At 36.7% G+C, this 24,983-nt stretch overlaps 1 protein-coding gene across 1 annotated transcript; it reads left to right on the top strand.

The window, feature by feature from the left end:
* Positions 1-421: 421 nt before the first annotated feature.
* Positions 422-13,441, top strand: ypel2b (yippee-like 2b). The gene is made up of 5 exons (XM_052575537.1): positions 422-644; positions 7,478-7,707; positions 7,930-7,973; positions 8,909-9,017; positions 11,046-13,441. Exons 2-5 carry the CDS (start codon positions 7,591-7,593, stop codon positions 11,133-11,135), a joined length of 360 nt encoding a protein of 119 aa, XP_052431497.1. The 5' UTR covers positions 422-644; positions 7,478-7,590; the 3' UTR covers positions 11,136-13,441.
* The last annotated feature ends 11,542 nt before the right edge of the window (positions 13,442-24,983 follow it).

Below are 24,983 nucleotides of genomic sequence, written 5' to 3'. Positions count from 1 at the left end.
ACAAACCGTAATATAAATAATGAATGCAACATGAAATAGTCTTCAACCGTACATTTAACTACTTGTCATAGATTACAGTATACGGTATGCCTCCCTGCTATTTACTAATGAGTTTAGTGCTGATGTAGTATTTTAAGATGCTGTTTAAAAAGTTTAATATTAAGAATATACTGACATAGTTGTATTTGGTAGGACCTTAAAACGATTTCTTCATAGAATGAACACGATTAAGCAGGTTGTACCCTTCAAGTGAAATATATACTAAAGGAACAAATTAGATTTTGACGACAAGTTCTGCCTAAACTCAGTTCGCGCTGCAGGTAGATACCAGCCTTAATAATGATTGGTTGATTTTTTTCACGTTCTGTCCAATCAGCGTAGTGTTGCTATGCCTCTGCGCCTCAGTGATTGGTGGAAGCAGTTGTCATTCGCGTTGTAGGTGATGTACAGTGGGATTGAGCCCCGACTCAACTTGATTTACATGCACCACGTCCACACTCCACGCTGACCGCGAGAGAAGCGGGAGACGAGGGCGTCTGTTGTGATAGGAATCCACAGTCAAAGTTTACTCTGAATCCTGATTTACTTTCACGGAAGAGGAGCACGTGCCACTGTCTCACCACTTCAATTTCTTCTTTTCAAAGGTAAATGCTTGACATTTTAACGCGTTGTTAAATATGAAAGTTTGGTATAGTCATCTACTTTATGTAAGTCATGTCAACTGATATTGACAGTGAGCTGTGTAAGAGCATCAGGTTATGATGACAGTTTTGCATTAAAGTAGTTCTGGAAGATGCTGGATGGTGTGATGTGCTGCAGGTCCGCAGTGGTACTGCTGATGCTTGTTTATCTAACACCTCCACCATCACATCCAGCAGCAGCATCAGCATCACTGCAGCAACACTGTCATCTCTGACACTGATCTCCTTAATCGTTGTGTCATGTGCATGACATGTAAGTGCTATCAGACATAAATGAAGACTTTTCTCAATTTAAGGCTGCATTAGTCTGCACTTTTTATCCAATCTGCGTCATGTCCGAGTTCTCCTGGAGATAAACATTGCAGACCTACTTTCAACTTTATATATATATTAAGAACTAAAACTAATTTCTATGTGTGTGTGTGTGAAATTTTTATAAAAAAAACTATATTCAGCATAAAAAGCATAATATTTAATAGACTGTTTAACACACATTTAACATTCAGTAACATTCAATACTTGGAATATTAGAATATGTAATAATATATTGCATGAATAAAATGGATAATTTAAATGAACTCAATACAATTTAATATGTTTAGAACATTTTTAAATAAAATTGCAATATAATATTCAGCATGCACAGAATTGATTATTTAATGGAGTAGAACAACCAAATTATCTGGTATTTAATTTTTTTTTATTGAATGTTAACTAATATTTAATACTCAGAAAACAAAATTCAGTAGAATATTTATTACAACCGACTCACATCACTATAACACTGCAATTCATGACCACACATAACACAGATTTTGCACATTTCATGGACTTTTTGACTTGAATTATATTGGCTGTGATTCAAAACCTTGAAAGCTCTCTAACTAGACAACATTGATGGGTTTGAATTCATATTACTTTAAAGACCGCTATACTGCAGCATTGAGCAGTAGGTTGAGTAATCAACCTGTGAAGTGATATTGTGATGTGATGATCACATTTCAACAAGTCTCATACTTTACTGCCTTTTTTAGTGTGAACTCGCTCAGGTATGTTGTATCAGGTTCAAGAATTCATATTAAATGTGGTTTATGGCTCTGTTGTCAGGGGTCCAATTTGAAAGCATGGTTGGGCTGCCATGAGGACACAGTGCCAGGAGTGCAGCGTGGCTGAAATCCAGCCCCACATACTGTCTGGTGTCAGTACATGATGTTTAGTACAGCGCAGCACTCAAACAGAGAGTTATTACATAAACAATAATAAGAATTGATTACTGTTTTATATTCAACAAGCTCTCTCGTTCTTACACGATCCAGTTCGGAGAGCTTAAATGCTGACAAGTAATTTCGGAAATACTGTCAAATTCAATCCGGTCTGCAGAGATTACGTTTTTCAGTAGTATTTCCTACAGGGGGGCGGGGGTTGCAAAAACCATGTCCGAAATGCAGATTAGAAATCCTGTGTCAAAGTAATTACAGTTAATGCATCGCCAAAAAAACAGTTAAACAAGATGCTAGGGTCTGGACAGCCAGGGAAAGATGGGATCCAGCACAAGGGGACAGCACATTTCCCCCTCTTTTCTGTTTCTGCTGTTATGTCCATCAGAGCTGCTTCGGTTACATAAGGAAGGTCCTTGTGTTGCACAGGCCTTGAAGTGATGAGTGTCACAGCCCCTCTGTTACAATAAATGCATCAGAGCGCTGAGCAACAGATATTAAGGGGCAAATTAACAAAATTAAAGGTACTGCTCACAAAAAAAATGGAATATAGCACACGTCATTGAGACTACTTTTATAGAGCTTTTTGTCATTTTTGAAGCATTGCAGACTACCGGTTAATCCTGTCTACAGGTATATCGCCCATTCCTTATTACAAACCTTTATCCAGATGCATAAACATAGCCATTATGTTAGGACTGTTGCTGCATCTAAATATACCAACTATATACTATGCAAAAAGAGTGAAATAAGTATGTCCAATTTAAAAAGTACCTGGATGACTTACTACTTCTGTCGAGATTCTGGAGTTTGCGACTTTGGACACAACTTGTGTCTTAAGAGATAGTTTGACCCAGGGTTGCTAGGTCTGTGAAACAAAATCAGCATAATTGCTATCCAAAACTAGCCCAATCGCGTTTTTTTCTCTGGTTTTCCCCTCTGTCAGTGGTCTTCTCCATCGAAAATCACATTCTGAGAGGTATCCTCATTCGAAATAGCTTTCAGGTTGCTGTGTGTCCCAGCACGATGAGACAAACCCAATAAAACCCATTACAAACTAGGCATTTGTAGCATCCAGTGGGTACATAATTACTGATTATAATGACTTAGACTTATTCTGTCTTTTTACATGTTGCATTGCGAATCGCGCAGCATAAACATAAAATCATGTCTGCATGTCTGTGATCAGAGAAATGACAAACAACAAGCTCTAACAGTTACTCTACACTGCTCGAAACTCACGTTTAAATCATCAGTGGCAAATTCTTTAAATATGAAAACCTAAAGGCTCAGAAAATCTGACTGAATCTTTTGTTTAAATGAGTTATGTCATAATTTGCTTGCCCTTATGTTGTTCATTCTAAACTTGTATGACTTTCTTTATTTAGTGGAAGTGATTTAACTTCAAAATTTCTTAATTTATGTTCCATAGAAGAAATAAAGTACAAGTTGGAAAGTCATGATTACAGCATTTCCATTTTGGTGTGAACGATCCCTAAAAACACTTGATAAAATGACTATAAAGGCCCGTTCACACCAAGCACGATAACTATAAAGATAATGATAAACATATAGTTCTAAAAATCATTCTCAATATTAAAGTAAAGCAGAGTCGACACTTCAACTATAACGATAAAGGCATAGAGAAATGACACAGTTGCAATCAGTTTCGGAACAATTTTTTTCTGATGAACGATAAAAACATTGACAGCCAATGAGAACCAATCCTGCTGTAATGCACTTGAGAATTTAAAGCGGCAGACGCACGTGCGCTTAGAATAAACGGACAATATCGTTAACTGGTGTGGACGCTAATAACGTTATCTTTATAGTTAAATTATAGTTATCGTTCTCAGTGTGAATGTGCCTTAAAGCATCATATAAGCTATATTGCTTTCCATCCAGGTGTCCAGGTTTGTGATCTGTGTCACAGTTTATGTATAGATTCAGTGATCAGTATTTGAACTGGTTGTGCCTGAAGGATCATCAGCATTCATGGATTGGATCAGAGCTCATCTGATGTGTTTTTGTTTGCATGATAAATCCATACTAAGACTCTCTCGCTTCACTTTTATCGATCTGCCTGTTATGGCAATACAAAACCTGGATTCAATTTGCAGATGCAGAATAAGGAGGAACACAAACACAAAATCCCAAGCAAAGACATTAATAGGTTGGAAAAATCATTGGAGGGCACTAAAAGGTGGATTTGTTCATCGTTTCCTTCAGCGTGGAGTCTCAGAGGATAGTTTACATCTTCCTGAAATACTGATAACCTGATTCAACTTTTACTATAATTTATTGATGGTTTCATACAAAACAGCTTACATTTCAGTTTAAATAATATTGAGATGGAACAGTATTAACTTTGAACAAATAAAAGCCACTTAGTCTCTCCCAAAGCTTCCGTGAGAGAAAGAGATCCATTATCTCATCTATTATGCATTTATCAGCAGGGTCACAAAATGCATCTTTTGGTTGACAGTAAACTGTAAGAAAACACCACAAGGTCTTTCAGCATTGTGTCCTGAGCAAACTTGCAGAGTCCTTAAATACCAGCACGGGTCAGAGTGTGGAACCGGGGCGAGAGCAGGTCACCAGAATACTAGAAGGTTTATTTGTGGATGTGTTGCAGTATGAGTATGCCCCAGCCGAAGGTTGTGTGTTTGTGTGGGAAAGCGCTTCGATCTATCAGTAGACTCTTTATTCTCCAACCCCACGCTTTGGAGGGGAAACAATGGACAGAACATAAGAGCCGCTTTTTTTTGTTCCAGACTCTTAAGACGGGCTCACCCGGCCTCAACAAAGACTTCTGACTGAAGGAGTCATGTAAAAAAAAAAATGGTGCATGCAAACACACTTGCAACCGATAGACATTCTTAAAGGTGAAGTGTGCAGTATCTGCACCAGTACTGAACAAAATAGAAAGAGGGTTTGATTGTGTGGAAATGGCCACCATGATGTTGGGGTGTTGTGGTTGGTTGCCAAGGCATTGGCCATTTCTGGCCCAAGCTTAAAGACACCAAAGTATCTAGTAGATATCTATATTAAATATTATTCTATATCTATAGCACACCTTTCAGCAAGTCACATGATTAAGCAGTATTATTTCTTTACTACTATAGTATTTATTGGTGCATGAAGAAGATCTGTAAAGTTGCAAAGACTAAAGTCTCAAATCCAAAGAGATATTCTTTATAAAAGTTAAGAGCCAACCATGCCTACCTAAAATGGCTCATTGTCACACACCCCCACATATCTACGTAATGATGTGGGAATATGTGCATAACACTGCCCAAATGTTCTGCGAAGAAAGAAGGCGTAACTTTTATTCTCACTGTTGTTGCAGGCATCATGTTGTGGAGACGCTGTGTGTTTCATTGTGAAAGTGAAGCTACTTTGGTCTTCCCATAGAGGACACAACTAGAAATCAGTTGTTAAGTTGTATTTACAACACTGTTCTAGAACCGTTCAACCCAAATATTCTGATGTGTGCAGAGGAGGCACTGCATCTGAAATGTCTCCCGTGCTGCGACTGAATAAATTCAGTTCTAGTCAAGAGAAAAAGTTACAGGTGGCCAACCCTAGCCCCGCCCTTTCATTAATTGCATGAAATTTTTTTACCCGTTAAACTGAGAAAAATTAATCGCCTGCGTTAACGCGATAATTTTGACACCACTAATATATTTATACATAAATGTTATATATATCAACACCGTTGCCACTGGCAGTTGTTGGTCCATCACTCTTTACATATATCAGAATGCACATTGGTTTAAAAGTTGTCTAACTAATAGGAGTCAATGTGTATTTTATAATAGATGTTATTTAGAAATGAAACCAATTTGGTGTGCCTCAAGGAAGTTGTTTAGGACCATTGTTATTTTCTATTTTTACCAATGATCTTCCTTTGGTTTTAAAGTGTGCAAGGACAGTTATGTACCCAGATGATACAACATTATATCAGCCCGCAACTTCAATTGAAAATTATTTTTGGATTTAAATGAGAAGTTACAATTAGTGGAAAGTGGGTATGGAATAATAAGATGGTTCAGAATTTGACAAAAACCAGAAGTATTGTGTTTGGATCAAATTCAAAACTTAAACTCTCAAACCACAATTAAATTAGTTTGTAAAGAGTGTGCCTATTGAACAGGTAGAGGAAATCAGACTTCTTGGATTTATGCTAGACAGTAGGCTGAAGTGGTTAAAAGAGATAGAAAATGGGAATAACAGTTATGGGAAGAGGTCTATCAGTTATTAAGAGATGTGCACATTTTTTACCACAGTATTGCATGTGAGAATGCACAAAAATCTAAGTTGGCTACTCGATAAAGATAGGACAATTGTTTCTTTGTTTCTTTTTTTTTTTTAAGAAATATTTCAGTGTCTAGAGTTCCAAGTGCACTGTCAACTTTTGTTTAGTAGTGCTACTCATAATTTTAACACCAGGCATGCATCAAAATAATATTATAGAGAGGAATAAAAACATGGAATGATTTGCTATTGGACATTACATGGTTTTTAATAAGTAAAATGACAAATAACAAATCATTAAATAAATATTTAATGGCACAGTTTATACAGTAAATTGTTGATTTTGATGTTTTGAATGAATTTTGGGTTTGTATGTTTTAATGTATTCGTTTTTATTGTTATGGATTAATGTAATTTTGTTTGTTGTTTTTTTTTTTTTTGCTTGTTGGACCCTAGGAATAATAGTGGCCAATGGGGATCCAAATAAACAAATAATTAACTATATTTTAAACCAAAACTTTATATATATATATATTTCATTCATTCATTTATTTGTATAAAATACTACTAACAAAACTCTTGATATGTATCTTTAAATACATGTTGTCATATGGTCATATGAGCAATCATGAGCATATTTATTTAAAAGAATCACTCATTTGTAAGCAATAATTTTGGCTACAATGGTTGCACTGTTTATGATTATATTTGAACTATAAAGCTTCTTCTTTTAGGGCTGCAAATTGATTAATCAATAGTAATGATTCAAAATAAAAGTTTATGTTTACATAATATATCTGTGTGTACTATGTATACTTATGTATATATAAATACACACACACACACACACACACACACACACATATATGTATGTATGTATTTGTATTGTATGTATTTGTATGTATATAATTTATATTATTTATAAGTAAGCATAAAAAAATTCTTAATATATATACACATATATGTGTGTGTGTATATGTTTGTATAAATAATAATTATACACAGTACACACACATACTGTATTATGTAAAAATAAACATTTATTTTGAATCGATTAATCGCGATTAATCATTTTGCAGCCCTACTTCTTATAAGATCAATTCTTTCAGGAATTGTTAGTTTCACACTGAAGATTCAGTAACGTGTTCGATTCTGAATAAGAACTGGTTCTTGATTCCTAATCTTCCTAAAATACTACATCTGAGCAATAATAATGTAACCTTGTAAATAGTCCTGTCCCAAACTCACGGCACCAGTTGACTCAGAGGTCACTCACCCCGGGACATCCCTGTGTGTGTGCAGGTGTATACCTCCCACCCCGCCCCACCACGGCCCTCACCTGTGTGTTGCGGTGCTTCCCTTGTGAGCCGTCCTGGGCCGGCAGCCCCTTCTTGCACCGCCCGCCGACCCGGCCCATGGTCACCATGACACGCTCCAAAACTTTCCAGGCGTACCTGCCGACCTGCCACCGCACCTACAGCTGCATCCACTGCAGAGCACACCTCGCCAACCACGACGAGCTCATCTCCAAGGTGATCAACGAGACCAGAATTAACGACCTGACAACAGCTGCAGGAACCGGATGTGAACAAACATGTTTGTTAAGCACATGAAGCTCACAGATTAGAAGATCAACACATGCTGTTTAATATCACATCAAATAACAAAGCAGATACTGTAGTTTCAGATTCACTCTGGTTATGATATTATATGCAGCCTTTTAAAGCATGTGTCTCTTTTTCTTTTTCTTTTAGTCATTTCAAGGAAGTCAGGGCAGAGCATATCTGTTCAACTCTGTGTAAGTTGTTTCTGTGTTTTTACCTGGGTATTTGAGTGTACAGTTATGGTAATCAAAGAAATGTCAAGGTTTTTTTTTTTGGTTAAAAATACAGAGAAAACCGTAATAATATATTTTTTTTAAAAAAATTGGCAAAGCTGCATTCAGCATCATTACACCAGTCTTAAGAGTCACATGATCCTTCAGAAACTATTCTGATATGCTGATTTGCTGCTCAAGTGACATTTATTATTATTATCAATGCTGAAAACAGACATGCTGCTTAAATGTTTTTGGAAACCTTGATACACATAATTGTTTTTGTGATTATTTTATTAATTTTATTTATTTAAAATACTAATCTTTTGTGAAAATAGCTATGTTTCCATCCGCCTATTTTTATTCACATTTTAGGACACAGCATTAAAAAAAAACACTGAATGGAAATGCCAAAATGTTCATAAATTAAATGTTTTTTATTTAAGAGAAAATAGCAAATAACCTACAATGGAAACACATTTACCAAATTAATTCCTTGAAACCTGTGATGTGATTGGATAACAAACCAGTGCACCGATCTCTTCGCACCTCGTCTCAAATATTGTTTTAATAATCTTTAAATGCCTGAGTCAAAGTCTGTCATCAAAATGATTTGGTTTAATCAAAACTGTGTCACACGATTACGTTCATAAACATCAGGCATCCAAACACAAGATGACAATGTTTGTTACTGCATGCTGACTGCATGCAAGTAATTTAATATGTAGGCAAAAGCCCCAGGATTGCAGCAACTTGAATTTTTGGGTGGAAACAGCTAATGCTGAAGTCTTGATCAATTGAATACACTCTTGGTAAATAAAAGTATTATTTTCTTTACAGAAAATAAAAGAAAATCTCGTCTACAATGTTTCCATAATAGCTTCCTGTGCATGACTGTGTCTCCCTTGCCTCGTCAGGGTGAACGTGGGATGTGGTCCTGCAGAGGAGAGGGTTCTGCTCACGGGCCTTCACGCTGTGGCAGACATCTACTGTGAAAACTGCAAAACCACACTGGGGTGGAAATATGTAAGAAAACACTCACAACACATCAAAAGTTCAAGGACATTTACATAAAACTGACATCACATCATAACACAGGTCAAAGCAGGACAGATTCCTTGCATGGTGTCCATTTTTAATCAGCAGCTGTGCCACATGCCGATTGTTTTTTCCCAGCACTGGTGGATTTCCGGTCGCCCTTGACATGGAGTCTTGACCAATGCAAACACCAGTAAGCACATAAACAAGTATACCTTCCCATAGTGGCCTGGTTATTTATAAGCACGTCAGATATTTATGGCAATGTGAATGCAGACTTTTGAGAGTAGCAGGGAGGTTTGACCCAGTGCCCTTCTCCAGAAATCTGATGAGTGCTCCCTGCTGCCTGCATCCATCCGCTATAAAAAGAAAAGACAAACAGGATATTAAATGAAATTAGTGAAACTTTTTTGTTCTACCTATTTATTAAAGAAGACATTTCATGTCAGAGATAAAACTGCCACAATACAATAATAAAGAAATAACAGATCTTCATTATAGGAATTAAATTCTTGACAAGAAAACCTTAAGTTGTTTATGACATAATCTTTTATTATTATTTCCAAAATGCAGGGGGAAAAAATGCTTTGAAATAAGGTTGCATTTGTTAACACCGCTTAACGACATTAGTTAACATAAACTTACAATGAAAAATACTCCTGAAGCATTTATAATCATACATTATTAAAATAAAAAATCATATCTATTAATGTTATTTAATGGACCTGAGCTAACATGGACTAACAATGAACAGCTGAATTTTTCATAACTAATGTTAAAAAAGATTATCATAAGATATCATAATAAATGTATTTCCCACTGTTAATTTTAGTTATGCATTAAATAAAGTTAAAAATGGAACCTTATTGTAAAGTATTATCAAATAAAATAAATGGAAATAATATCATAGGACACCTGCAGACATAACTGACAAAGTTTGACCTTTTTATAATAGGGCAAGGCAAGTTCAGGTTGTAAAAATGTCATTTCGTGCAACTCTCAATAAAACATAATATTTTTATTTAATAATTCATAATTTTTTTTTTTTAAAAAGCCTTGAAATTATTAACATGTATAATTTCAAATGTATGAATGAATAAAATATATTTTATTACTTTTATTTGATGGTTACACCACATGTCCTTTTTAGTGTCATTATAGAAATAGTTAAAATTCTGTCATCAATTACTCACCCTCATGTCGTTCCAAACCCGTAAGACCTTCACTCATCTTCAGAACACAAAGATATTTTTAATGAAATCCGAGAGCTTTCTGACCCTGCATAGACAGCAAGTGTAACTAAAACGTTCAAGGCCCAGAGAGGTAGTAAGGACATCATTAAAATAGTCCATGTGACATCAGTGGTTCAACCTTTACCTTACCTTTTGTGTACAAGAAAACAAAAGTAACAAATGTATTCACCAATTTCTTCTTTTCCATGTCAGCCTCCGCCACTTCTTCATGAAAGTATGATGCATGGGTGCATTCCTCTTCTCAAAACAAATCGCAGCACATCCAGGTTCTACGTCATGCGTCATGTTGCTATCGTGAGTGCGTGTCGGAGACTGTCACAGAAGAGAAGACATTGTTAAATAACGTAATTATTATTATTTTTTTATTTTTTTTTGCACATAAGTATTCTCGTAGCTTCATAAAATTATGGCTGAACCCCTGATGTCACATGGATTGATTTAACAATGTCCTTATTACCTTTCTGGACCTGGAATATGGTAGTTGTGTTGCTGTCTGGGTCAGAAAGCTCTTGGATTTCATCAAAAATATCGTGGTTTGTGTTCTGAAGATGAATGAAGGTCTTACAGTTTTGGAACGACATGATACCTTTGAATTGTAACTTTCCTTGAAAATGGCATTGAAAAAAGACCAAACTATATTAATGCTTTGTTAAAGAGTTTTCTTATCATGGACAGTCTATTGCTGACCTATAAATGATGAGAAGTTTCATTTCCAAGTTAGTCCTGCGGTCAATATCGTTTCTCGCTTTCCTCCTGCCCCCAGGAACATGCCTTTGAGAGCAGTCAGAAGTACAAGGAAGGCAAGTTCATTATCGAGCTCGCCCACATGATCAAGGACAACGGCTGGGACTGAGCGAGCGTCCTGGAGAGAGCACCGGGTGGATGGTGAATGTGTGGGTGAATGACTGACTTTGGTTTGCCATTACCCTCTTAAACCCTCTTCTACCCTCCATCTCCTGCTGACACACAGACGCCCCTCACCGGACCAGAATCTGGAGAGCAGGCCACCCCAGGGGGCTTTGTGTGTCTTGAGGAGAGCGCGCATGTGTGTGTGTGTGTGTGTGTGTGTGTGTGTTGGGCCCGGCACGTGGAAGCACACTGAGATACATGAATGCATACACAAGGTGTACAGACAAACGTGTGTAAAAACAACAGCAGTCCGCATGTCACACTCATCTCAGCCTGATGGTTTACACTACAAGTGGCTCTATTCATACGCGCATATGACATAAGGCAGGGCTCAGGAGGCGCGTTGTGCTTGGCAGGATCAGGGTCACGAGGTCGCCGAGCTGATGGGGCTTTCTCCACTTCGAGTCAGTGAGAAACTACCAGGCTGACCTTTCTGAATTCAGCTGAGGTCTGCACCGTCTGCGCCAGTGAGGACTGGCATGAAGAAATCTCTGAATGGAGCTCCGACAGAGCAACAAACAAGTCTTAAAGGAATAGTTCACACAGAAATTAAGATTCAGTTCTTTTCAAGAATTTTTTTTTATCAGAACAGTTTTGGATAAATCTTGTGCTCACCAACGGATCCTCTGCACTGAATGGGTGCCGTCAGCATGAGAGTCCAAACAGCTGATAAAAACGGCACAATGACTCACAAGTAACTCCAGGGCATGAATTACTGTTTTGTGAAGTGAAAAGCTGTGTGTTTTGAGAAACAAATTAATTATGAACACATTTTAACTTTAAAATATTGCTTCTAGCTAAAATATGAGTCGTCTATCCATAAAAATGCTTTCTCTATAGTGAAAAAGTTGTCTCGTCTGAATCAGGAGAGATATATGCACAGATCAAGCACTGTTTACGATTGAAAGCAGTCCAAAATGTTTCTTGACAAATTTAGATTTTGATGCGAGAGGACAGCTGGGGTTGCATTTTTTTTAACTGGAAGATGTGTTATTTCGCATTATGGACTAAAGTTTGGAATAAAGCCATGGTTTAAGGTTAAAATGCCTTGATGGATTTCTTACAAACGCACAGCTTTTCCCAAGTCATTAACTGATGTTCTGGAGCCGTGTGGATTACTTGTGGATTATTTTGATGTTTTTATCAGCTGTTTGGACTCTCATTCTGACGGCACCCATTCACTGCAGAGGATCCATTGGTAAGCAAGTGATGTAATGTTAAATTTCTCCAAAATCTGTTTAGATGAAGAAACAAATTAGAAAACATCTTGGGTGGTCTGAGTTTGAGTAAATTCAGCAAACTTTCATTTTGGAGCGGAGAATTCCATTAAAGGAACACAATTAAAGTTTGCCTCTTTAAGAAGAATCACTTTGTATTCTCAAAAAGTTAGTAGCTTTGGATAAAAGCATCTGCAAAATGACTAAATGTAAAGGAATGAGAATTCACAATGAGAACTATTTCTTTAAACCATCTTAAAAATGTAAAGTGAAGTTTACTGTCATGCCTTCAGCATAAAATTACCATCTTACGATTCTGGATGAAACATGGGCATAATTAAGTGAATGTAAACCTCTGTGTATAGCAGTTTACAGGTGTTGTATCTGGATATCTTTGTGTCGGTATTCCATGTTCCAACAGTTTGTGTTGTTCCCAGTCTCACGGTGTTCATTTGTACTGACTGCTCTTGCTTGTTAGTGGACCTTTGGGGAATAAGGACATAAGATGAGACTGTACACCGCCTATCTGTTCGGTTCTTTACATGAAAAACAGAATTCATCATAGTTCCTCTGTACCCAAGACAACTAGAAGACACTTCAGTGTCTCCCAAAATCACCAAAGACCCAACTGCAAATTAGTTGACTTAACAAAAAAATATATATATTTCTCTTGTTTCTTTCTTTTTTTTTCTTTTTTTTTGGGGGGTGCAGGGAATGTTGGCATGTGGGTTTGTGTATAATGGAAAAACAAGCTACATGTTTTACTGACACATAATTAAATGACGTGGTAATATACATGAGCATAAACATATTGATTCACATATTGATAACTGATTTCCATGTGTCAGGGATTAAGTTGTTGCATTTGTTATCTGAGCATTATCACGCTTTATGTCTGGACTCCAAACTTTAATACTTTTGTATTCCAGTAAGTTTCAACTGTAGTGTGTTTTATAAGTGGATGAGGAGAGGATAATGTTATTGGAACTCCCATCAACATTGATATAAAATGTCAATAAAACAATAAAACTTGTTTTACTTACTTAAAATGTGATCCTTTTCTTTTGAGGAGTAAGGAGATACCAGAGTTGCTCTTTTCCATACAATGAAAGAGGAGCAGGGCCAAAATATACAGTACACCACCATTTTGTTTGTTTTTTTTTCTATTCACAGTAGATTTCGAATAATCAAAAAACACTGACATTTCTCAAAATACTTTCTTTTATGTTCCACAGAAGAAAGTCGTACAGGTTTGGAACAACATGAGGGTGAGTAAATGATGGCAAAATTTCCTTTTTGGAATGAAGAAGTTTATAAATGGTATATGTTTACATTTAAGTCCACTTAAATGTTTTATTTATGTATTTATTTAATTTAATTTATTCATTTATGGAGCTTTACGTCCCAGGTTTCATTCATTATTCTTTTATGGAAAAGAGCAGCTTGGACATTCTGCTAAACATCTCATTTTATGTTCCACAGAAAAAATGACTTTTTGGAATGAGATTATACATTTTGTCTGAAATATAGCTTGAAGGACTTCTCTGTTTTGTCTTTAAACTAAAATATAACACTTTAAAATCAGACTCAGCTTGATTTGCAGATACACTTCGGTCCCACCTTCAACGCTGCAAGTGAGTTAAAAATCCAGATGGGGTCTCACCCTAACAAACAGACTATTATTTCAATATGGACAAGCTTAAAATACAAGATGGTTGCTGCTCTCACTCCTCTGTTGTTCCAGGGAGTGTGCCAGTCTTTCCATTTGCCCTGCATCTCCTCTTTACACAAACAGATGGCTCTGTGTTTGCACTGGGGGCCGTGTCTCCTAGCAACTGGCTCTCTCTCGCTCCTCAAGTTGTGGAGGAGGCAGTGCAAATCTATGTCTGTGAAGGGCTGGTGTCATTCAGTGTCTGGGCCCGCGTTTATCTCACACAGCTGGCTGCCTGAGGTTGTTTAAGGTCTGTCAGGGGTTGGGTAGTGCTCTACTGACTGTGTGGGCGAATGATATCACCTAGTGTTAATTACTCAGCTCTCCGGTGGTGGTCGATGGATGAACATGTAGACAGGAAATACAAAGAAGAGCACATAGAGTGTGTATATACTCTGGTTTATGACTGTACCCTCTGTTCTGAGTCCTCCGATGACCTTTCACTTGTTCAAGGAGTAGCATTCATGCCTAACGTCTCGTCTAGCATGGTGATTAAACAGAACAGGGAAGTTATACCGTCGCAAATAATGTCAAGAGTTAGTCAGAGAGCTGCAAGCAAGCCACAACATTTCTAGGTAATTGTGAAACACTAAAAGAAACAGTTCAGCCAGTTTTATCATCATCATGTCATTCTGTTGCACTATTTGAGTGGTAATTGTCTCTCAGACATAAAACATGGTTTGGATGAGAAATATTTTTTTGGCAGATGATCAAATTGAGGGGTCGTTACACAGAACATGAGGTCTAGATGCATTTCTTTTGAGCACTGTATTTCTACTGATTTTTTTGATACGATGACTTTGGGATGCATTGAAATATTAGAATTTTTGTGGATAGACTGTATATGCCCCATGTCTATGGTATTTGTGGCCTATTTCAAAGCAAAACCTATAGGAATGCACAGAAGCTACATTCAACTGCTCCAGACATGTCAACCCATTTCACCATTTTGGAGCGGTCAGCGTTCACAGTAAAACTTTTTTAAGATGCCGCAACATTGCACAACCCGTGATTTTAAAAACGGCAGATTCCAATAGAAACAAGATCGCTTTTCACAGGTCAGAATATGTTGGTTGGTGTTTTTATATTTATTAACAACATTACAGGTTTTTCTAAACTATAAACCTAACTTAAAGGGGTCATATGATGTTGCCGATCAACATTATTTTGCGTATTTGGTGTAATGAAATGTGTTTATGTGGTTTAAGTTTAAAAAAAACATTATTTTCCACGTACTGTACATTATTGTTTCTCCTCTATGCGCCATCTTTCTGAAATGCATCGTTTTTCACAAAGCTCATCGTTCTGAAAAGCAAGGTGTGCTCTGATTGGCCAGCTATCCTGTGCACTGTGATTGGCCGAATACCTCAAGTGTGTCCCGGTGCGCTGAGACAAAACCAATAAAACCCATTACAAACAAGGCATTTGTTGCAACCAGCTGGTGACATAATTACTGATTATAATGGGTTATACTGTCTTTTTATGCGTTGCGTTATAAAACAATATATGCATTTGTGATCTGTGAAATGACAAACAACAAGTGCTACTCTACACTGCTCAGAATTAGCTTTTCAGTCATCAGCTGCAAATCCTTTAATTATGAAAACGGACTGTGAGTCAAAACAGCCGGCATTGTAGTCTACTCTCCCAGGATCAGGAAACCATCATCTGTAAAATGACCTGCACACATCTGAATACTTGGGTTGAATTGTTCTGGAACAGTGTTGTAGATACAACTTAACCACTGATTTCTAGTTGTGTCCTCTTTTGGAAAGCCAAATAAAGTAGTTCCGCTTTTACAACGAAACACTTGGATTCAACAACATGGCAGCAGCAACAATACAACAGCGAGATAAAAGTTACGCCTTCTTTCTTTGCGTGAACATTTGGGCGGTGTTGTGCAAATCTTTCCACATAGCGACGTAGACGTGTGGGCGTGTTTAAACGAGGTGTTTTAGGAGGGCGTTGACTAGACTTAACTTTTATAAAGAATATCACTTTGGATTTGAGACCTTAGTCTTTGCAAGTTTAGGGATCTTATTCACAAACAGCTTGTAACACTCCAAAGAGAAAGGAAAACTTCAACCATATTACCCCTTTAACTAAGTGGCAGGATTGCTTTGTAATTAGATTTCTGCTGGTGTCTTGGCTTTCCATCATGTGTTTTTGCACCTCCTTTTCTTCATGTGTTCAAAGTTCAATACTTTTTCCCTGGGTCATTCCACTTTATTACACAGAACCTAATTATTGAACTTATTTGTTTTGTTTTCTTTTCTTTGTATGTACTGTATGGATTACTTGGGTTGTTACCAACGTCTAGTGAACATTTCATGTCAACAGCAACTTTAGAAATATAAATACACACACACACACACATATATAGTAGTATGTCAGCATAGGAAATATCAGTTTAAATTTCCAAACATTATTTGTGCCATTAATTATAATAATCCAGTGAGATTTTTGTTTGATGATGAGATCAGACCTCTTTGTGGAGCACTGTTGTGCAAACAAAAATCTCAAAAATAATGTTTGGATATGTAAACTGATATTTACTACTGACACACTACAGCAAAACATAGAAATAACTGACCTAAAACCATTTCTTGTTGGTGAAAATACTAGTGACATAAGACTTTTCCACAGTACTGATATATATCTTGAATATATATACACTCTAAAAAATGCTGGGTTGCTTCAACCCAACTTTAGGTCAAATATGGACTTACCCAACTTTTGGGTTAAAAATGTAGTTACAAAATTTAACCCAACAGCTGGGTTAGTCCATATTTGACCCAAAGAGATAATGATGTTCATTTGTTTTCATGGCGATATTCATACATTCACTATCAATGTTTTTAACATAGTGAATGAGCAGATGACATAGTGAATATGGCTGTTTCATTTTAAAGTTCTGTAAAGCTGCAGAATGCGAGAATCGTATGCAAATGTGTTGTAAGTGGAAAAATCCCAAAGGTCAGGTTCAATTTTACACACCAAGATACTGTACAACAGAGGACCTGAACAACCTACTCATGTAATTTCAATGCTGAATGTTTTGTTTGTTTTTACTGATGTTCATTGCATGGAAAAGAGCAATTCGGACATACTGTTAAATATCTCCTTTGGTGTTCCACAGAAGAACACAAAAGGAGTCACAGGTATGAAACAACATTAGATGAATAAATGATGTGAATAAATGCAGGAATATGAGCAGCACACAGAAGCAGATGTGTTGTCTCCAAACCTAGGATTAAGTATCTCGGGAAGTAATGACTCAGCAGAAAATCAAACAAAGAACATCAAGAGCTCATGTTCCTGAAACAGCAGACTGCAGTAAGGAATGATGGCGCTCCGAGCAGATCGGGTTCTGTTTATTGGCTGGTGAAAGTGTAGTCCTCAGGGAGAACCGTCTTTTTTTGGCCAGTGACCTCACATCTGCCTCTTTGTCCAGCAGCAGAGCTTTTATGTAACGTTTACTCTGAACATAAGACTGTGGGCAAAAGCAAAGCAAACCCTTAAAGAGATAGTTCACCCAAAAATATGAATACCTTTCTTCAGTGGAACACAAAAGGAGGAGTTCACACTTTTCCAAACAATGAAAGTGAATAGTGACCAGTGCCTGTCAAACAAATATTTCCAGTGAATCCAAACTTAAATTTCAGCGTGTTTTTCTGAAAAGCTATTATATTAGTAAGACATATGAGTCATATGGATCACAGTTGTTATTATTATCCCTTATGGTGTTGTTTTTAGTTTGTCAGCCCCAATCCCCATCCACGTTTATTATATGGAACTGAGCAGCATAAACATTCTTCAAAATGTATCATTTTACCTTTTTTATGTTGATCAGTATAATGGCGCATAAATAATTACAAAATTGGCTTTTGGGGTGAACTATCCCTTTAAAATGCCAAAGCTTGTCGTAGTCTGATATTTTTACGGTAGGCTGATTGTTTTCAGTGTCCACCCGTCCCCACCCTTCCTATTTAACAGAGACGACATTCACAAACATCTTTCCATAAGCAATCCTTTCTCCTCGGTGCAGCGTTCAGTCTTCATGGTTAAGGCAAGGCTCGCTGTAACCTGATGGAGTGTGAGCTGCAGAGGCTAAAAATAGCAGAGCCGTTCAGTGAGTCAAAACTCTGCAGCAGACTGACTCAGACAGACTGGTGCATTGACACAGTGAACAGAGAAAGCTCAAGAGTGACATCAGACAAGCATGTGGCATACTGGAGATATACTAATGCACTGTGATCTGATTGTGGCCATTCAAAAGGATTTTATCTTGAATTTAAGAGATACGATAGTCTTATGTTTCATTTCAATAACATAGATAGTGAATCTCAAATTACACTTAATGCAAAATCTGGGTCCTGGAGCAAAACTAGTGTCCACTACACCATTTAGGCTACTTCAGTGAAGCCTGTTGTAAACAAGCTCACTTGGAGGCACAGAATTAAACCAGGCCAAACTATATTTTCCCTGTGGATTAGAGATTGTGGTAATCTCTGCATTTGTTTAAGATTATACAGATCGATTTATTCCTGTGGTCTAGATTGAGGGCCGTTGAGAGAGTATGTATAGTGCACTGTGATATTATAGAGTCAGAACCCTTTATATCTGACATTTAATCATTTATAAATAATATTATTAAACACTATTCAAGTATTTACCAAAAATTCTGTTTGTTACACTATAGATGTAATCATTATATATTATATGTCGGTCATATAGATAGATAGATGAAAGATTTTAATCACTTTTCGTTTAAAGGCGTCATAGACTGAATGTGTGTTGACAGTATGTGTACACAACCACCCTATAATGATAAAAATCCACCCAGTGTTTTTTTTTTTTACTCGTTAAATGTTTTCACTTTCTCAAATCAAGCCGATCTCAGGTGTCTTACCTTAGACCTGCCCTGAGTGAGCTTTCATCAATCCGCCATTGTTTCACCACCGGAGCAGGTTGAGGTGTTCTGTTGTTGGATGTTTTAAAGGGGTCATATGATGTGATTTCTCTTTGGAGTGTTACAAACTCTTGGCGCATAAAGAAGATCTGTAAAGATGCAAAGACTAAAGTCTCAAACCCAAAGAGATATTCTTTTAATCAAAGTTAAGAGTCAACCACGCCCTCTTAAAATGTCTAGTTCTAATGCTGCTTACAACACAAAAAGATTTTTTACATCTTATAAGATTTTCAAAACCTGTAAGATTTTTTGGCACACCTAACATGAACAGATTTTCAACCAGATTCTCGACTGTGAACACAGGAAATTGCGCAAAATATCGTGAGACTTCAGAATAAGCATGGCGGACGATATTCAGGAAGAAATTGCAATGATAGTGTTTGGAATGATTTTCACAGAAAATTCACAGGAATAAAAAGAAAAGGGTTTGGGTGAAGTCGTGGAGACATAATTTCAGATGGAAATTTCACTTTGTGCTGCACCATGACTGTTTAAGTCTTCCATCATTTCGCTTTCTGATCAGATATTGTTTCATTTCACGTGATAATCTCCAGAGCGTGCTCGCATTTGTCCTTGGGGTTCTCCCCACACATCAGGATTTCTGATCCTAAATATTAAATATGTTGAATATTTACGATTCGCGATCGTGGGCGGCTCCGATGTTCTTCCGATCAGGTTCGGACACTCTTAACAAATCTCACACCAAGGGAAAATCTGATAAGATAATCTGTAGAACCTAGTAGTTTGTACTTTTTTTTCCAATAACAAATGCAGACATGGTTTGTTAATGCAACACGATATGCAACGCAACGCGTAAAAAGACAGTATAAGTCATTATAATCAGTAATAATGTTCCCACTGGAGGCAACAATTTTTTTATCAGTTTTATTGGTTTTGTCTCATCGTGTCAGTGTCCTGACATTTTATCCTACCCATCGGGCACACACGGTATCACAGTATGTTAAGGGACGTAACATGTCCGTCACACGCTTGAGGCATTCGGCCAATCACAACTCACTGGATAGCTGGCCATTCAGAGCACACCTCGCTTTTCAGAGCGATGAGCTTTGTAAAAAATCAACACGTTTCAGAAAGATGGGGCATAGAGGAGAAACAATAATGTACAATATGTGGAAAATAATGGGGTTTTTTTTACCTTAAACCACATAAACATATTGCATTACACCAAATACATAAAATAATGTTCTTTTTAGCAACATCATATGACCCCTTTTAAAGGTGCTGTAAGTATTGACACCGAGTGATTGAACTAGGAATTGCAGTCCAGATTCTAAATATTGAAGAGGGTTTTTTTTTACCTGGCCCCTCCTCCTCAGAGACTTGATGCACACGCAGGTTGCCAGATTGACGACAACAACAAGAACGGGTGCACTTGTTGATGAATGTAATTAAATATGGATGTTTTCCGTTAACTGGCAACCCGGGGTGCTTATATACAATTGGGTAAACTGGCAGCAGGCGGGTTTCTCAAACCAAAACAGAGGCAGACATACCGGCCCTGAACTCATATTTTTAAAGGTGAATAACTGACTGTAGCATTGTTTTTCAGATAAACAAGTATGTTAACTTAGCATGTTTTTTAAATATCTGCAAACATATTATGGTATTTTTATGCTTTAGTAGAGTCAAAAACTAACATACAGCACCTTTAATGAACATAGCAGTGGTCATTTACTCCTGACACCGAGCCACTGAACTCGCAGTGGATTATGTTTGTTTCTGAAGGGAATGTGCTAATTAGCAAGTTTCACCATGAATGCAGCTTAAGGGAACAGTCTTTCAGAGAGGGGCGGGGTCAGCAGAGCTCATTAACATTTAAAGAAAAATGCTACAAAAACGGCTTGATCTGTAAAGAGCTGTTTTTGACAGAGTAAAATAATTTTTTTCACTAACATTGAGAAATTTTAACAAAACTATGTTACAGACTTTCTACTAATGAATAATATTAACTTGTGCAAATCCTATGACCCCTTTAAAGGGATAGTTCACCCAAAAATGAAAATTATGTCATTAATGACTCAGCCTCATGTCGTTCCAAACCCGTAAGACCTCCGATCATCTTTGGAACACAGTTTAAGAAATTTTAGATTTAGTCCGAGAGTTTCTGTCCCTCCACTGAAAATGTGTGTACGGTCTACTGTCCATGTCCAGAAAGGTAAGAAAAGTCAGAAGATGAACACCGAGCTGAGCCGGATAACGAACGAACGATTGACTCGTTTTTGGGGTCAAGAAACGGTTCCATCGGTTTTCGGATCACCAGAAGAGATGGGAAGTTCAGTTATTTTCCGTGAACCGGTTCTCTCGGACAGTTCGATTCAATAAACCTGTTGAAGAAAACCGTTCACCGGTTCTTTTGCGCTCAACATAATGACATCATTGGCGATGAATGATTGCCCTTGGTTCAAGCCCTCGGTTTACCTGGGCTCATTACACTAGCACAGAATCAGTTCAGAATCAATCACCAAAAGAATCAGTTCGGTTCAGACGCTCTGTCTGTCGGTCTGTTTCACGCTGAATCACGCATGTGCAGTATTATCAGCTCCTCAGTTCTCGAATCAGATGCATCTGACAGAAACGGTTCTTGATTCGAGAACGAGTCAGTCTGTTGTTCGTTATCTGGCTCGGCTCGGTGTTCATCTTCAGTTCTCTCTTCACATCAGTTCAGTCAGCGTACTGTTTGAGTAAATGCATTACTCCGGGATATTGATTTGTTTTAACTCAGAAGGAGTGTCAGCCACATTAAAAAAAAATTTACAGCTTAAGTAATTTGTGGATTACTGCTTATTGGAGACGCGAACCATTTCAAACGATTCAGTTCGATTTGGTGAACTGGTTCAAGAAGATCTGGTTACATCGAATGATTCGTTCGTGAACCAAATATCACTAAACTGCTTTGTTTTGAACTCGCTCACAACAGACACGGAAGAGAAGACAAATGCTGAATAAAGTCGTAGTTTTTGCTATTTTTGGACCAGAATGTATTTTCGATGCTTCAAAAAATTCTAACTGACCCTCTGATGTCACATGGACTACTTTGATGATGTTTTTCTTACCTTTCTGGACATGGACAGTATACCGTACACACAGCTTCAATGGAGGGACAGAAAGCTCTCGGACTTAATCTAAAATATCTTAAACTGTGTTCCGAAGATAAACTGACGTCTCACTTGTTTGGAACGACATGAGGGTGAGTTATTAATGACGTAATTTTCATTTTTCGGTGAACTAACCCTTTAAGAGTATTACTGTTAAGGATTAATTACAATACTTAATACAATTTATAAAAACAATTCCTTACAGTGTCTCCATTATGTCTATGATTTTTCCAAGCAAGACATGTTCCTGAATCAACATTACTGTCCAAAAATACAGACTTAACCCAATCCCTACCCCTAAACCTAACCCTATTCATAATTTATTCCTAAAATCCCTGGGAAAGGATAGCAAACTAACAAGGCTGTAGAAGCACTTAATCCCGATATTAAGCATAAAACTGAAATTTCCTGAAAAGTTATCCCTCAATTCTGATTGGTTGCTTGTAATGTTGACCCAGAAACATGTTGGTTCATCAGTATATGCACAATAAATGTATATATTGTACCTGAGAGAAAATTTTTTGTTTTGAAAGAGATCAAATGATTTTTTTTCAACATTTTCATTAAATAAACATTTATTTAAAAAGCTTATCCAAAAGCAGTGGTTATTTAGGAGAGACTGCATATGTTAGATATTTTGTAGACAGCAACTTGAATAAACCATGCAAGACAAAAATCTAAAGTCTGTAGCTGTAGACCATTAGGACAGCAAATTACTGCAGTCATTATAGGCTACTTTGTTGGGATGCAGCAGCATAAAATTCATTTTACTTTTAAGAGCATCTATCTGCCAAATGTCTTGAATGCAAAGACCATTATGTTTGCATGCTATATAGCCTACTGTAAACATGAACAGGAAATAATTTATCACAAATAAAGAAAACAAGTGTCTACAGCACTGACATTATTATAGGAGAGACCAGGAGAGACAATTTTTCCTCCAATGGTTATTTAGTGTCACACCATGCCCCATATTATGACATAAAATCTGTATTCAACTTTTCAGTAAATAATCTTGCATGCAAATACAACTGTTAAATAAAGATTAACTGGTTACATTTTGAAACAGTGTTCTAAGATGCCTCATGATCAAATTTTGGGATTTGAATGACATGTTTGTAATCTTTGCTAGTTAAGATAATAGGAATTGTTTCAGATTGTTTGAGCTATCAATCATATAATCATATTTTTTTCAGTGTGTTAATACATTATTATTCTTAATTATTTTTAATCATATTTATTTATTTGAGCACACAGCCAATAAGGAATAAGCAGAATCATCAGGAGAGATGCAGTCTATCACTGATGACTCTTTTCATTCAATTTATGTTGATCTGTCATCCCACCTCCGTCACTATGCTTGTTTGACCTATCATATTCAAATTAATTAATAATCAAAATCCTGTGCATAAATTGGCAATTTAACACCTAATGTGTGTGTGTGTGTGTGTAAATGTATGTATATATATATATATATATATATATATATATATATATATATATATATATATATCACAGAAATACATCCCCTTCGAGACTGGCATATAGTTAAATGAACATGAATCCATGAAATGGATGTCACAAATGAATATCATATATATTCTTTTATTAGACATTAACAAACCATGGACATGAACTAGAAGCATCTGGGTCTTTTGCATTGTCTTGACATCTTCAGAGTATCATATGTATCCATTCCCTTTTAAAGAACAAAAACAGGGATTCAATGGATTAGATAAATAAATAAATAAATAAATAAATGTATGCATTTAGCAGATGCTTTTATTCAAAGCGACTTACAGTGCATTCAGGCTAATATTTTTTACCTAACAGATAATTAGATAGAACCATGATTAGATAGAACACTATATCTAAAACGTATACTTTAACGCTAGTTATGATCAGGACTGTGTAAGGCAGTAGCAGGGCGCTTGCGGGAGCAGTTCGTGACAGAAGTACCCACTGGGGTCCGACCGTGCCCATGGGTCTTCCCAAAAAGTGATGATGACACGATGACAAGATTTATGGCTCAGTGTTGAAGAAAAAACTCATTTTGAGAAAACGGCCTTTAAAAATATGTATTGTAATTGAAATCTATTGACACAAACAGATAAAGTGCTATAAAAGAAACACTTAACAGTGTCTTTTGGAGGTTTTCCTTCCACTAGTTTGAAAAAGCACTTTATGAAAAACCAAAAAGTCCAAAATCTCAAAATTGACAGGTGCTTGAAAAAACAGTGTTTTTGCCTGCAGTGTCTCACCTTAAAAGTGAGAGCGAGTAAAATTATTTTTTCTTACAGTAGCGGACATAAGCAAATGAACACTTCAATGTCAAAGTTTCTTCAAAGAAGATCTAATTCCTATGCTAACTTTCACGCTAGTAAAAAGCCATATGGGCCTTCCTTGGTCAATTAAAACATCAGCAAATTCATTTTATGAGCTTTACAACTTAAAAATAACTGACTGAATTTAATTTCCAAGCATGTCATTCCGGGCAAGATAGCTTTTTACATCTTGAAAATTAATTATAATGCAATATAGAGACTTGTATTGTAATATTCAATGTATTGAAATCAATTTCAGCAAATTATCCTACATATAGGTTTATGTAAAATTGGTTAGGGTACGCAGTAGACATCACATCCACAATTTCTAAATATCGCTTATCCTGGGCAAAAAGACCAAACGAGTCCTTAACAAATGCTACGAACCAGGTCATGAAGTCAAGGTTTAGGCTTTCAGTCAATGGTTGGAAATCTAAATATTTTATAGAATT

The sequence above is a fragment of the Carassius gibelio genome, chromosome B15 (assembly GCF_023724105.1).
Source record: "Carassius gibelio isolate Cgi1373 ecotype wild population from Czech Republic chromosome B15, carGib1.2-hapl.c, whole genome shotgun sequence".
NCBI classification, from domain to species: Eukaryota; Metazoa; Chordata; class Actinopteri; order Cypriniformes; family Cyprinidae; genus Carassius; species Carassius gibelio.
The sequence above is the reverse complement of the archived record's forward strand: the minus strand, read 5'-3'. Positions and strand labels throughout refer to the sequence as shown.